Source organism: Oncorhynchus mykiss, chromosome 3, assembly GCF_013265735.2.
Source record: "Oncorhynchus mykiss isolate Arlee chromosome 3, USDA_OmykA_1.1, whole genome shotgun sequence".
Lineage (NCBI taxonomy): Eukaryota > Metazoa > Chordata > Actinopteri > Salmoniformes > Salmonidae > Oncorhynchus > Oncorhynchus mykiss.
Window position 1 is genome coordinate 60883601 of NC_048567.1, and position 16424 is coordinate 60900024.

General features: G+C 40.9%; 2 protein-coding genes across 9 annotated transcripts in view; both read right to left on the reverse strand.

Moving 5' to 3' along the window:
- LOC110520307 (titin) overlaps positions 1-4662 on the reverse strand; it is a 178309-nt gene extending 173647 nt beyond the window's left edge. For all 8 annotated transcript variants that reach the window (XM_021597527.2, XM_021597528.2, XM_021597534.2 and 5 more), the window contains exons 1-3: positions 4439-4662; positions 1535-1638; positions 912-1115 (exon numbers count right to left, since the gene is read on the reverse strand). In XM_021597527.2, coding sequence (XP_021453202.2) covers positions 912-1115; positions 1535-1625 — 295 coding nt within the window. In that variant the 5' untranslated portion in view covers positions 1626-1638; positions 4439-4662. The remainder of the gene's footprint in view (positions 1-911; positions 1116-1534; positions 1639-4438) is intronic.
- A 4546-nt stretch (positions 4663-9208) lies between these two features.
- Positions 9209-16424, reverse strand: part of LOC110520309 (coiled-coil domain-containing protein 141) — a 48385-nt gene continuing 41169 nt past the window's right edge. Inside the window, exons 18-26 of the mRNA XM_021597535.2 lie at positions 16149-16289; positions 15845-16042; positions 15437-15620; positions 15095-15207; positions 14871-15002; positions 14518-14699; positions 13871-14216; positions 10775-11691; positions 9209-10089 (exon numbers count right to left, since the gene is read on the reverse strand). Of these exons, the coding sequence (XP_021453210.2) occupies positions 9804-10089; positions 10775-11691; positions 13871-14216; positions 14518-14699; positions 14871-15002; positions 15095-15207; positions 15437-15620; positions 15845-16042; positions 16149-16289 (2499 nt within the window). The 3' untranslated portion in view covers positions 9209-9803. The remainder of the gene's footprint in view (positions 10090-10774; positions 11692-13870; positions 14217-14517; positions 14700-14870; positions 15003-15094; positions 15208-15436; positions 15621-15844; positions 16043-16148; positions 16290-16424) is intronic.

Here is a 16424-nt window from a genome sequence, read left to right on the forward strand (position 1 = left end):
AAGATTTATGTCCTTTGCGTTATGCTAATTAGTGTCAGATGATGATAACGGTCCCGTTCCCGGGCTGGGCATCACTACAGGTTAACCCCTAAGCTTAACCCTAACCTTAACCCCTAGCCTAGTTAACGTTAGTCAGAATAAATAGGAATTTGTAACATATCATACAAATTGTAATTCGTAACATATACGAAATAGATGATGGACATCCACAAATTAATACATACCATACGTAACATATCATACTAATTTGAGTGTCTCAGATTCACATTTACTATGTTACATCTACCCCTGAGTCCAGGTTGGTTCTGGAGGGCAAGATGAGGAGAAATCTATTTAAATTGGGTGCCACTTTGATTGCACAACTCAAGAAGTTAACTTGAGGGTGTAGTTTAGTCACTAGGAATAGTTACAGTACATTGATCATGATTGCGCTCACTAGCAGGTAAATCTGAAGAACAACTTTATCCAACTTTATATGTAATCCGTAAACTGAAAAAAATCACACACAAACAAGCATAGCTCCATTTAGAAGCATAGCTCCAAAACCTGTCCATCTTAGGTACAAGCAGTTTCCTAATTCAATATTCTTATTATTGGATGTGTAAAATGTAAACACCACTGCAGCTATCACTCTCATCACTGAAATTAAGTGCTTTTAATTGAGCAAGTCAGTAAAGAGAGCAGTAGCTATTAATGAAGGGGCATGCGGCCTACAGTACTTGTGGTCAGTCACTTCAATTGAGGCTGCTTCTAGAACTATGTTAACTTTGGCTGCCCTTTATGCTTGCAGCCATGATGACTCTTTAGTATGATGCAGGACACTGTCTAAAACTGCAAGCCAAAGCATTGGCTAGCTAGAACAACCTCAAACAATGCAAACACCACTGTTTTATCAACTCTGGCTCTCTCACCTGTAACAAGAAGTTCAGCGGTGCTAGTGGCTTGTCCAGCACCATTGGTGGCTCTGACAGAAAATCTTCCACTGTGTGCGGCTGTCACAGCAGGGATCATCAGAACAGCGCGGCCATTGCTGAACGAGATCTGTGCGCCGGGCAGAGCGGCAGCGGAAAGAACCTGGCCATCACGGAACCAGCTCACCTCAGGAACTGGAGAACCTTTAGATCAAGTCAACGTTCTAGTCAGCACAGCAGAGCTGATGATGATGGTGATGAATTTGGTGATGATTTTAAACCCATAGCAAGCAGTTACAATTCAGAGCAAAGTTGAGAAAAGGCCAGCAGTATCACATAGGGCAGGCTTCCCAGACACAGAAGATCCAGAACTAAAAAGCAATTTAAATGGAGATTCTCCATTACAAAAGCTTTTTACTCCAGGACTAGGCTTAATCTGTGTCTGGGAAACCAACCCATAATTGGGTACTTATTACTTGTGTAATCACTTCATAAAATGTTGCTGTGCAAAGGCTTTATATCTGGGGTTTTACATCAATGATTCAACATATTTATATCTATGTTTGGACAGTCAGCTCTATCTATGAGGTACAGTTTTAAAGGAACATAAAATATCTCCTTACCACTAACTTGTGCTTCAAACGTTGCAGCACTACCCTCTAGTGCCACAACGCTTTGCAGCGGCTGTGTAAATGTTGGCGCCTGTGTAGACATTGTGGACGGCACCCTAAGAGACACAACAGAGCAGAACATCACCAAACCTCTCATACACCATCAATCTTTGATTTGATCTTTTACAGTAGTTGTATGGTAAAATCCCTAAACAAAGCATACCCACACATTTAAACTCTGAGTTTATTTTAGCCACCGAGGGCAGGTTTCCCAGACACTGACTACGCCTATTCCAGAACTAAAAAGCATTGCCAATGGAGATTCTCCATTGAATGGGCCTTTTATTCTAGGACCAGGCTCAATTGATGGCTGGGAAACTCACACTGCTTGTGTCACATCACCAAACCAATGAAAAATAATCTACCTTTCTTTTACATCTTTTACAATAGTTTTATGGCACAATCTACAAAGAAATCATATTCTACATTTGAACTCTAGTTTTATCCTTTGAGAGTCTTATGTCACTTGTGTCACATCACCTAACCAATGAAGATGATTTTTTTTATTTTACATATTTTACATCTGCAGAAAAAATACATACATCAAATGAACCCAGAGCCTATTTTTTGCCAGTGAGAGTCTAATGACGTGTCATATCCAGCACCTGGCTTACTGCGTCCTGTCACTTGAGCTATCAGAGGCTCCATGGGGTCTGGGTGTTAAGCCAAACACCAGGGCCACAGCTCCCTGTGACAGCTCACAGACAAGACAGTAACAACTGGGGTAGGCCATCATTGTAAATAAGAATTTGTTCTTAACTGGCTTGCCTAGTTAAATAAAGGTTCAATAAAATTACAAATTTAAAAATAAGGTTTCCTGTAAGTACAGTGTAACAAGTACTGTAATTACTCAATGTTACACTGTTAGTACACTGTACTTAGGGTAAGGTAAATGTTACCAAAGGTAACTAATACATGTGTATTAGTGCCTCTACACCTGCATTGCTTGCTGTTTGGGGATTTAGGTTGGGTTTCTGTACAGCACTTTGAGATATCAGCTTATGTACGAAGGGCTATATAAATACATTTGATTTGATTTGATGTGTAATAGATGCTTTATAACTCCAACTGACCAGGACATATCCATTGACGTCCCTTGATGTTAAAGTCCTAAAATGTCAGCCATTAGGCCTACAGTTACACTAGGGCTGCTAAACAAAACATACCCCTTGACTGGGCCTATGTTAAAGTCCTAAAATGTCTGCCGTTGCCATTACAGTTACAGATACAACACAATCCATTAATTCATCTTTAAACAATAGCTGGATAAGCTATCAACTTGAGGTTTTGTAATCAAGTATTAATAAACCAGTCATGAATTTATAAAGGTGATGTGTCTTATCCAACTATTTCCATTGTTCAAAACACTGCAAGGTTAAAGCTTTACATTTGTAGAACTTGTTTAGGCCTATAGATAGAACAGCTTAAACTCAGTAGGCCTGTACTTTCAATCCAGTACAGGCCTAGAATCCAGAATTATACTGACATACATTATTCAACCAAACATATGAGCCATTAAGCACTATTGTATCACATTACCTTAAATCCTTAGATACATACGCACATTGAATATACACTGACTGTACATTACATTAGGAACACCTTCCTAATATTGAGATGCACCTCTTTTGCCCTCAGAACAGTCTCAATTCAAAGGGGCATGGACTCTACAAGGTGTCGAAAGGTCCATGTAGACTTCATGTAGACTCCAATGGCCCATGTAGACTCCAATGCTTCTCACAGTTGTGTCAAGTTGGATGTCCTTTGGGGGGTGGACCATTCTTGATAAACATGGGAAACTGTTGAGCGTGAAACACTCAAACCGGTGCGCCTGGCACCAACTACCATACCTCGTTCAAAGGCCCTTAAATATTTTGTCTTGCCCATTCACCTTCTGAATGGCACCCATAAACAATCCATGTCTCAATTGTCTCAAGGCTTAAAAATCCTTCTTTAACTCCTTCAGATACACTGATTGAAGTGGATTTAACAAGTGACATCAATAAGGGCTCATAGCGTTCACTTGGTCAGTCTTTGTTATGGAAAGAGCAGGTGTTCCTAATGTTTTGTACACTCAGTGTAGATTCCTTAGGCCTTAATGAAACACAAAATCACACCTTCCATTGAATGGAACATATATGAAGCTAGCAGATAACAATTATTCTTAAGCATCTGAATATATATCACTCCAGAAAGTACAACTTTGAAATACTTGACCTCTAGAAATCTCCATAGTCTTTTTTGTGATCTCAATGGCAGGACAAATCATTAAACAATGGCCACAGTATATACTGTTCAGAAAGTATACATTGGCTCAACAATTAACTAAGACATTGCCATATCAATCAATTATAGCCTTCATCACATCGATAGTTTTCATATTGTATGAAAACTATCCAAAACTGTTAACATCAGATGAGACATGTAACAGAAATGTCAGACTCTAAAAATACTCTGTACCAGGCTTGACTGACAGTCACCATGTGGCACATAACTGGAGGTGCAACTGATAGCCCTGCTGCCGATTTCCTTAAAAAGACATTGCGACCCAGCTGCGACACCACTCTAATGCTATCAGGGGCTATTCTGGGAGCTTCTCTAATCATTGTACCATATATAAATAACCTTGAAAATGATAAGCATTAGTTCTCAATTATTTAAATATTTAAAATGAAATGTTCTTAATGTGAAATGATTCCCACAATATAGTTTGAGACACTTGTCCCCAATTAGGTGGACATCACCAGTTGTTACCTGTTATTCTTTGGGAATTATTATATATAGATAATAACACAATATTAATTGACAAACACTGCATTGGAACAGGTCAAAGTTGAATTAACTAAAGTTACTTACTTGTATCCACAAGAGTGCCTAGATTTGATTGGGCGAAGCCCAGAAGTTGTATTTCTTCAGAAACAATCTCCAGAAATGTCAGAAAATCCAATGTGAGAACAGTTTAGCCTCAAAGAAACCCCAAAAAAACAAAACCACACAGTGTAGCTGTGTAGTTTTGCTCTTTTTCCTATGCAATCCCTACACCCGAGGCAAGGCTGGGAATGCTCCAACTGCTCAGAAGTGACAATATGGTTGTGTAACTTTTTATACCCCTGGGCAAATCCCCATCATCAGTGCATCTGCTCTCCTCATTGGTCTGCCACCCAGAGGGGATGATGGGAGATTGGAATCCATTTTATGCAAGCCCAAACCTGTCACTCACTTTACTTAACATTGTCCAGTCTCTGTTGTCAATGTTTGCGTTCATCGGACTTATTTTTAACACAAAATGTAGCTTTGAATGACTTTCCTTTTGAATAACATCAATCTTTCATATCCCCAAATGCTACCACTATGTCAATTTCTGTTCTAAAATGTAAAAGTACTTACTGAAATTAATTTATTGACCAAATGGAAAGTGAGGCTGTGCCTGTCACTCAAGTCCTGGGCTACCCCCATCACATCAGTAGCTTGACTGGAACAAATGATGCCATCAGAGGGACAGGGGAAGTGTTTACATATGGCTGCTAAATACTTGTGGCTGCTATGTTAGTACGTGTAAGTTTTCCTGTCTTCATATACAAAGTCTGCATCATAGTCTGTACCTATAAAATATTTCCCAGTCTGTATCTAATGATTTCTCATTGTCATATATTCTCTGACACAAAAAACATGCTCACTCACAGATTATTCTTCAAAACATAAAGACTGAAATAGACAGCACTCCAATAACACATTCAGAAATGTATTGGAAAATACATTAGAACAGTATTAATAAAAAAGTGTTTCATGCCAGTCTTTCAAACTCCAATTAATACATTGTCTTTATTTAAGTCCCCAGACTCCCTATTTCCCCTCCTGACCATCTTACATTTTTATCTTATTAAACTTGTTGAGGATGAATGAAGTGTTTTCCTATCTGGATTTTCAGTGTGTTGATCATGACGACTGACAGGGCTTTGAAACACTTTGCCAGGGGAACACAGACAACAGAAGTTGAGAAGTCACATTTCTTGAAATATTAAAATCACACGTCCCAAATTCACATTTGTGGACAGTTATGTACTCAGGTTAAATAAAAAACTTTTCTTATTTCCAACACGTAGAGGATGTTTTAAAAATGTAAGGGTTTACCTGCAACTACCACTGACTACCACGTTTGTAGAACACCAGACTTCACCTTTCATTCTTAGCAACACACACATATTTCCCAGAATCTGGCACAACAACACTCCTTTTTAGCAGAACGTGAGTGTTACTTTGCCTTTAAATCGGACATTGTAGGGTAATAAAGTTATTTTCATCTGTTCAAGGAAAACCCTCTTTGGATTAGCTGTAAGTAGGCTAAATACACCCCGCAAACATGTAGGGACAGTTTCCCAGACACCTGGACTTGTGTGCTTATGTGTTTTACAACTCAAATATTATCAGGTCCAACAGGAATATGAGCAATGACTTTTATGTGTAATGTCGACTTCTGTTTTGAAACATGCCTGTATGTCCTGACCTTTTTTTGTGTGGAAAATTGGTATTCACATAACGTTCTTTAAAACTGTCATGTAAAGTTCAATAATGTAATTTTACAAGCCTGTTCTTCTGTTTTTAAATTGTCTGATGTATGTACTGTATGTTGTACGTTTGTGTATAATGTTTTCAAGTTTAATTGTTCACCTGCCCGCCTTCGCCACAAGCTACAACCACACTATCTTCTAACCACATGACACGGGGAGCAGGCTTTCCGAGATGACACACTCCAGGAAGAGATCTCTTCCCACCAGGATACCCTTATGTTCTGGCTTTGACAGGAACTGATGAGTAGATCCACAGGCTAGGAATACCAGCTTACACTATTTACTGTATGTATGACATTGTTAGACTGGGGAGACCAGGCTTAACTATTTACTGTATGTATGACATTGTTAGACTGGGGAGACCAGGTTACACTATTTACTGTATGTATGACATTGTTAGACTGGGGAGACCAGGTTACACTATTTACTGTATGTATGACATTGTTAGGCTGGGGAGACCAGGTTACACTATGTACTGTATGTATGACATTGTTAGACTGTGGAGACCAGGTTTAACTATTTACTGTATGTATGACATTGTTAGGCTGGGGAGACCAGGTTACACTATGTACTGTATGTATGACATTGTTAGACTGTGGAGACCAGGTTTAACTATTTACTGTATGTATGACATTGTTTGATTAGGTCAAGTAGGTCCAGCAGGATATATTCTTCAAATTAGATGAGCTTGTGCTTTGTTCAAGGTGAAGGTAAGTCAATCAGTAGACACAAATGTTTACCAAAATAAAGTCTCCGAATAAATTGTCTAATTACCGTCAATGTCTGCTGAGTAACTGCAGGAATTAAATGGGGTGTTTGCATGTCAAATACTAGTGATTTTATCAAGAATAGCCACATTGACTCCTCTATCTGCTGCAAATAAATGTTCAGGCAGGCCAACCTCAAGCTACCTCTACCACAGGACTGGAGCCAGCCTTATCATCTCCGGAGTGAAGTAGTAGTTAGTAGAGTGGGGAGATGGAGAGAGAGGTACATGGAAGTGAAGAGGTGTAACCTGAGAAAAGGGAACCACAGCTCGACCTGAGAGATTTTGTTACCCCACAACATACAGTACAACAGCAAAACAGACAACCTTAAAGGCACAGTCTGAGATTTCCAGTTATTAGTATATTTTTTTCAACTGTCTTACCTAATAACTAAAACATTTCATTTATTTTTGTTTTGTAAAACAAATCGTGAACTAAAGCTACAAATCAAGTAATGTCATGCGAGGTATTCCTTCAACACTACAGATATACTGTATCTTTGAAACCAAGTGCTATTTGTATGTCAAAATGCCATGTGATCATTTTCGTTGCTTATTTAATTGTGTTATAGGTGAGAGTAGTTGCATGTGGTTATAGGATTTTAGTGTGGGCTCCCGAGTGGTGCAGTGGCCTAAGGCACTGCATCTCAGTGCAAGAGGTGTCACTACAGTCCCTGGTTCGAATCCAGGCTGTATGTGATTGGAAGTCCCATAGGGCGGCGCACAATTAACTCAGCTTTGTCCATTTTAGCCGGGGTAGGCTGTCATTGTAAATAAGAATTTGTTTTTAACTGACTTTCCTAGTTAAATAAAAATGATGAAGTGTTAGGTAGACAGTTTCCCAATCATAATGCAGACTAGTAAAATGCAAGAACTGAACACCTCAGTTCTCTTCCTACAGATCTTTCAATCTGAAATGTTTGATAAATGTGCATTAAATTGTAGCTAGAACCATAAAACAGCTATGACAATGTAGTGGCAGAGAAAGCACAAACAATACATACAACTTTTAGATATCAGAAGCATTACTTTATTTGAAAGACATTGATATTTAAGGGGACTTGGCTAACACAATTTACCATCATATCTCAAAGATTGAGACTTTTATAGGAAGGGCATACAGTGCTTTCAGAAAGTATTCAGACCCTTTCCCATTTCCCACATTTGTTACGTTACAGCCTTATTCTGAAATAGATTAAACATGTTTTCCCTCGTCAATCTACACACAATACCCCATAATGACAAAGCGAAAACAGGTTTTTAGACATTTTTGCACATTTATACAATTTAAAAACAGAAATACCTTATTTACATAAGTATTCAAACCCTTTGCTATGAGACTCGAAATTGAGCTCTGGTGCATCCAGTTTCCATTGATCATCCTTGAGATGTTTCTCCAACTTGATTGGAGTCCACCTGTGGAAAATTAAATTGATTGGACATAATCTGGAAAGGCTCACACCTGACTACATAAGGTCCCACAGTTGACAGTGAATGTCAGAGCAAAAACCAAGCTATGAGGTTGAAGGAATTGTCCGTAGAGCTCTGAGACAGGTTTAGCTTGAGGCACAGATTTGGGGAAGAGTACCAAAACATTTCTGCAGCATTGAACACAGTGGCCTCAATCATTCTTAAATGGAAGAAGTTTGGTGCAGCACTGCACCAATCAGGCCTTTATGGTAGAGTGGACGGACAGAAGCCAGTCTTCATTAAAAGGCACATGACAGCCCGCTTGGAGTTTGCCAAAAGGCACCTAAAGGACTGTCAGACCATGAGAAATAAGATTCTCTGGGTCTGATGAAACCAAGATTGAACTCTTTGGCCTGAATGCCAAGCGTCACGTCTGGAGGAAACCTGGCACCATCCCTAAGTTGAAGAATGGTCATGGCAGCATTGTTCTGTAGGGGTGTTTTTCAGCTGCAAGGACTGGGGCGAAGGTCCACCATCCAACAGAACAACGACCCTAAGCACACAGACAAGACAACGCAAGAGTGGCTTCAGAACAAGTGGCTGAATGTCCTTAAGTGGCCCAGCCATAGCCCAGACTTGAACCCGATCAAACATCTCTGGAGAGACCTGAAAATAGCTGTGCAGCGACGCTCCCTATCCAACCTGACAGAGCATGAGAGGATCTGCAGAGAAGAATTGGAGAAACTCCCCAAATACAGATGTGCCAAGCTTGTAGCATCATACCCAAGAAGACTCCAGGCTGTGATCGCTGCCAAAGGTTCTTCAACAAAGTACTGAACAAAGGGTCTGAATACTTATGTAAATGTGATAATTCAGTTTTTTAATTTTTTGGGGGGTGCAAAAATGTCTAAAAACCTGTTTTTGCTTTGTCATTATGGGGTATTGTGTGTACAATGATGATGAAAAAAACTAAATGTGAAATAAAGTCAAGGGGTCTTAATAGTTTGCGAATGCACTGTAATACAGTATTGAAACTGAAGAAATTGCTAAATTACTGTTTTTAGCATTTATTAATAAATATACCGTATTCTCTCATTAATTGTAGGACATTTGGTCATAGAGGCACAGAATCAAATGCGCTAACTTAGATAAAAAGCAGATAAAATATAAGTATAATATTAAGGATATTTTGACTGAAGTTGAGATATAATTTGGTTTTATGCACAAATTAAACAATTGTCTAAACTACAAATAAATTAAGCTCACATTCATACACACAGTTGGTGTTTTGGGTGTAGTATGTAAGTGGTTATTGGGATCAGGTTCAGAAGTGACACCTCAGGCAGCCTTACAGATTTCACAGTTAAAATGAGGGTTATCCAGTGTACTACTGTGCAACATCAACACTACTTTCCATTACAGTGAGAGTGGAAAAGGGTCTGGCAGTGAAAAGCTTGATATAATATTTTGTATTACTTCATAACAGCAATGAGTACAGGAGGTACAGGAGAAGACACAGAGTACCAAAACAAGTGTGCCAGTCCAGCTTGAGAAGAGCGTAGTCGGGTTCGGGACAGCTGTTGTTACGTGCTTTCACCTGAAGAGCGGCACTAGAGGACAGGGTGCCGCTTGGGTTGACGGCCCGGCACGCATAGAGGCCTGCGTCGGTCTCAGTGACCTTCTGTACGAACAATGCATGTTTGCCTTTTTTTTGTGACAGCTCTATGTGCTCATCATTGGTCAGTTTCTCTCCATTCTTGAACCTGAAGCAAGAAGTGAATTATAACACAAAACACAATCACAACACAAGAAAGACACAAATCACATTCCTATTTATCAGAGGGTGAGCTGAAACACAATCAATCCAAGCAATTAGATAATTCGATGTTCTATTAAAGTGACTAATGATTGAACTTGTGTTATATAAAAGTTATGTTATTAAAAAGTAAGAAAAAAACAAACGTAAGATTAGTAAAAAAACACAAATTATTTGAGTAAAATGAAATGGAATAAATGTTTTCCACCAAAAATGACTTGAGTTTCAGATGTAACTCTATTCATGCAGTATATAAATCGATCTTATCATTTCTCAATGTGTCTTCTCCTCTCCACCTGAACGATCCTTTTGGAATTGATTTATAGAATACTCCAAACACATTGGTGTACAGTTTGCTTGTAGAATAAGCAGTGACCGTTTATGCTAATAACTTGTCATGTTAATGAAGAATAAAAAGAATATAAATATTTGATAAAAATTATGAAATTCTACTATTTATCACTTGCACCAAATACTCTGTCTCCAAAATGGCACCCTATTCCATAAATAGTCCACTACTTTATAGTAAATGCACTTTATAGTGAATAGAATACCATTTCAAACGCAGCCACTATGTTACTATTAGATAAATATTGGTCTATTACTACAACTAATGCCTATGAGCTACCCACCATGTTAAAGTAGGCTCTGGAAATCCAGTGACCTCCACTTCCAGGGTCACAGGCGATCCCTCCATAACTGTGGGACTAGACAGTAGTTTGGAGAAGTGAGGAGGGCCCTGGCCTGCTAGGGTGCTCCCCACGGACTGGCTGGTACCAGGCAGCCTGATCTCTTCTTTGATGGCTGTTGGATTGCACAGGTCTGGGTCTTGGCCCGGGTCTGTGGGTGTGACTGCTGTGGTGGTTAATGGGGAGGGGGTAGCATGCGTGTTAAGAGAACGAGTGGTGGCAGCAGCGGGGAATGCAGAGGGCACGGCAGCTCCTCGGACCATCACGCTGCTTGGGTCATGCACACACTCCTGCGTCTCTGTGACAGAGCTCTCATGCACGGAATACACGGTCTGGTGGCACTCGTTTAGGCCTAGGGGGCCGACTGGTGGGAGATTAGGGAGGTTGGGGATACCCTTGCTTTTCAGAATACTGGAGAGTGTGTTTGAGACCAGGATCGGTGCTGGGACAGTCAGGGTGCTCTGGACGAAAGAAGAGGACTTCTCTCTGAACTTGGTGTTGAGGCCGAATGTAGGAGAGTGGCAGCTTTCAGTCTGCTCTCTGATCCTCTGTTGGCTCTGGCTGTTGTTTTCATTATTACGTGTGGAGCGTAACTGGTGGCTGTACTGGTTGATGTGAATGGTGTGGGACTGGGAGCTGAGACAGAAACCATCCAGGTCCAGGTCATTCTCAGATAGGACGATGTTGGACTCTGGGGTCTCGGAGAGTGGGGGCAGAGAGATGTCGTCGGGGGAAGTGCACTCATATTCGTCATTGGACAGGGACTCTTCTGTCATGAGGTTATGCCGCTGAAGGTTCCCCTCTGTCAGACCACCTGCGGGAGGCAGCAGGGGTGATACATCTTGGGAGAAAGGCTCGCCCTGCAAGGATTGGAAAAAATAAACAAATACACAATAATAGCATGTATTGTCTTAACTATATGTTTTACCTCTGGGTGATGTCATTCGGAAACAATGTTAACTTTCACTGATATGCGAACGATACACAGCTGTACATTTCGATGAAACATGGTGAAGCCCCAAAATTGCCCTCCCTGTGTTTCAAACATAAGGAAATGGATGGCGGCAAATGTTTTACTTTTAAACTCGGGAAAAACAGAGATGCTAGTTCTAGGTCCCAAGATCTGACAATGAATCTTGATGGTTGTACAGTCGTCTCAGATAAAACTGTAAAGGACCTTGGCGTTACTCTGGACCCTGATCTCTCTTTTGACAAACCTATCAAGACAGCTTTTTTCCATCTACGTAACATTGCAAAAATCAGAGTCTTTCTGTACAAAAATGATGCAGAAAAATGTATCCATGCTTTTATCACTTCTAGATTAGTCTACTGCAATGCTCTACATTCCGGCTACCCGGATAAAGCACTAAATAAACTTCAGCTAGTGCTAAACACAGCTGCTACAATCTTGACTAGAACCAACCTTTTTTATCATATTACTCCAATTCTAGCCTCTATATATTGGCTTCCTGTTACGGCTAGGGCTTTCAAGGTTTTACTGCTAACCTACAAAGCATTACATGGGCTTGCTCCTATCTATCTTTCCGATTTGGTCCTGTCGTACATACCTATATGTACACTACTGTCACAAGACGCAGGCCTCCTTACCGTCCCTAGAATTTCTAAGCAAACAGCTGGAGGCAGGGCTTTCTCTTATAGAGCTACATTTTTATGGAATGGTCTACCTCTCCATGTGAGAGACCCAGACTCGGTCTCAACCTTTAAGTCTTTATTGAAGACTCATCTCTTCAGTAAGTCCTATGATTGAGTGTAGTCTGGCCCAGGGGTGCGAAGGTGAACGGAAAGGCACTGGAGCGACGAACCACCTTTGCTGTCTCTGCCTGGCCGGTTCCCCTCTCTCCACTGGGATTCTCTGCTTCTAACTCTATTACGGGGGCTGAGCCACTGTCTTACTGGTGCTCTTCAATGCCATCCCTAGGAGGGGTGCGTCACTTGAGTGGGTTGAGTCACTGACATGATCTTCCTGTCCGGGTTGGCGCCCCCCTCAGGTTCGTGCCATGGGGGAGATCTTCGTGGGCTATACTTGGCCTTGTCTCAGGGTAGTAAGTTGGTGGTTGAAGATATCGCTCTAGTGGTGTGGGGGCTGTGCTTCGGCAACGTGGGTGGGGTTGTATCCTGCATGGTTGGCCCTGTCCGGGGGTATTGTCGGACGGGGCCACAGTGTCTCCCGACTCCTCCTGTCTCAGCATCCAGTAATTATGCTGCAATAGTTTGTGTGTCGGGGGAATAGGGTCAGTCTGTGATATCTGGAGTATTTATCCTGCCTTATCCAATGTCCTGTGTGAATTTAAGTATGCTCCCTCTAATTCTCTCTCTCTCTCTTTTTCTTCTCTCAGAGGACCTGAGCCCTAGGACCATGCCTCAGGACTACCTGGCCTGATGACTCCTTGCTGTCCCCAGTCCACCTGGTCATGCTGCTGCTCCAGTTTCAACTGTTCTGCCTGTGGCTATGGAACCCTGACCTGTTCACAAATCTGATGTGCTACCTTGTCCCAGACCTGCTGTTTTCAACTCTCTTTCTCTCTCGCTACAGCACCTGCTGTATTTAACTCTGAATGATCGGCTATGAAAAGGTAACTGACATTTACTCCTGAGGTGCTGACCTGTTGCACCCTCTACAACTACTGTGATTATTATTATTTGACCCTGCTGGTCATCTATGAACGTTTGAACATCTTGGCCATGTTCTGTTATAATCTCCATCCGGCACAGCCAGAAGAGGACTGGCCACCCATCAGAGCCTGGTTCCTCTCTAGGTTTCTTCCTTGGTTCCTGCCTTTCTAGGGAGTTTTACCGAGCCACCCTGCTTCTACACCTGCATTGCTTGCTGTTTGGGGTTTTAGGCTGGGTTTCTGTATAGCACTTTGTGACATCGGCTGATGAAAAAGGGCTTTTTAATACATATGATTGATTGAAATTGGACATGCACATCCCTTATTCATGGGATTTTGGGCCAGAAAAAAAGTATGATAATAGGCTATGATAATTGGAAAGCCAATAGTCTTACTGAGGACTTACTGTAAGAGGACCAATCTGATCAGTATTAGAAGTATGAAACCCAGGGAAGTTCCTCTGAGCAGGGCCCTGCCTCTCCTTCTTCTGGAACTCTCTCTGTATATCAGAGAAGCTGGGAGCTGAAGCGAAGGCTGGGGGAGGAGGAAGAGTAGGAGAGGTGACCAGAGACTTGATCCCTGCCTGTTGGAGCACATGGACTTTCCTGTCCCTCTCCAGTGGTGAACAGGACAGGTTGAAGGTGTGTGTGCAGCAGAAAGAGGTGCTCAGCTGCTCTTTACTCTCCTGTGTTGACCTGCTGGTGATCGTCTCCACTCTGCTCATCTCTGAGTACGCCTTCTGTGTGTGATACCTATAATAATAATTATAATAATGCATGGGTTGTATATAGCCATTTTCATCAAACCAAAGTCTCTTTACAATAGCAAAAAAATATATATATAATGAAATATCAACAAAACAGAAAAAGGGGAGTAAGGGGAGAGGAATGTGTGTGTTGTATGTGTGATCGCAAAGTTACTCGACCAGCCCTTTTCGGCTTTTTTCTGCTCATACTCTTGTTTTGTTACTGTTACAAACTGTCTTTATATTTGTGCAAATAAACTAAACTAAACTACGTGTGGATAGTGTCGGAGATGCATGGTTGCAGGTACCTGCTCTCTGATAACACTTTGTTGTGATGTTCTGGGTGGTGTTTGTCTGGAAGGTCCTGGCTCCTTGTTTTGCGGACACGAGGTTTCTTGCTTCTTGTATTTTCTAATGTTTTGATGGGTACCTCTTTCCCGTTCCCTCCCATGGTTAGTTCAGGAGTGTGTCCAGTTTCTTTCAGCTCAGACTGAATAAATGCAGGGAACCCACATTTCATTTAACATACTATGAGTAAGCAATTGTGATACTGAAACTATTGTTTGTTTGTTTTTTACAGTTTACAGGTGGCGTCAGAAGTGGGATTCAAACCCACTGAAGCAGACAAAGTAGTGTCCTGTTTCCATCTCAATAAACTTACAACATCAAGAGACTCCTGGGGGTACATCTCAGCTTTCTCTGTTTCTTGGTTTGATTTTTGTTCTTGTTTGTTTTCCTCTTGTATGACATTATGCATTTTTTTTATTTCAGGCTCCTCCTTCAAAGCCTCATTCTGAAATAAGAGGAAAGTCACATATTTTTAGGTCCTTTCCTATTAAAATTACTGAAGAAAATTACTAGGCCCCCCCAACAAATTCATCGTACCTGTAGTTTAGCCTCCAAATCCATTAATCCATTACAAAGTTCCTTTATCGATTCCACTATCTCATTGTGTTTGGTGAGAGTTTTCTCCATATACTTCTTTCCCTCCTCAGCACCTGTACATTAAAGACAATTCATACAGTCCTCAATGCCAGTGTCATGGGCGTAACTTCCACTAAGGACATAACCCCCCTACATCTTGAAACATTATTTTTGTTCAGCTATATGTACAGTAAGCTACGTAAGCATCCATTTCCTTACCCCTCCCAAAAAAGATGACCCAGACCCGAAAAATTATTTCTAAAATCAAGATGGTGGTTTGTTGTGTGTGATCTGGCCCCTTACCATGCAGACGGACAGCCAATTCTGTGATTTGGCTGATCCTCTCCTCTTGCTGGGGCACAGTGGGCCAAACAAACTTCTCAAACTGCTTGTAAAGAATAGACACTGCTTCCCTGGTCTTACACTGGGAAGAGTACTTCCCTACTCTCACAATTGTAGCACTTGCTTCATCACACCAGAACTGATACTGAAATTCAAAAGCAGAAGAATTGTGAGACATTTGCACCAGAGATAAGGGGAGAAAATGCGTGTTGAGCCACTTCATTCAGAAAAATCATAACAATCATAACACAAAATATACTACATCCAATTCCCTTAAATTTGTGAGGATTTTTGACAAGATGTTAATTTCCATAATTGACAAGTATAGGGTCAATGATGTATCTTCTTAAGTGTTGTCCAACCATGCACCTCCTCCATAGCTTGCTGCAGCTTCACGCTCATGTCCAGGTTCCCTCTGTACTCCTCCACAGTCTTGTCAAAGTCCCCCAGCTGTCTCTGTAGCTCATTGACAGCATCCTCTATCTCTCTGGGGCTACTGCCTTTCAGATGCTTCTCTGTGCTGGATGTCACTTTCACTGTGAAAGCCTGCATTCTCTTCTTCAATACCTGGTTGAAGAGAGAAATAAATTAATTAAGAATGAACAGAGAAAGAGGCTAAATAAATATGCATGTAAACCATTGAACAGCAGGGAAAGAAGGAAATGTGTCTCACCTGTAACTTTTCATTATAAATCTCTATCTGCTGGATTTGGTTTTTAACTGCTTTGAGGTTCCTTGACTTGTCGTTTCTCTTCATATAATTGAACTTCACATTGTTGAATTTCTTCTTGAGATCCTTGAATGACTCTCTCAGCTGAAATTTAAAAATATATATATATTAATAACAAAGGCTTTCAATCAGAATACAAAACATTTAAATCAGTTAAGACCTAAAATCCAATATCATCATCCCGTGTTTCTTATCTGTGTTGGCAGCTAAATCAATTGT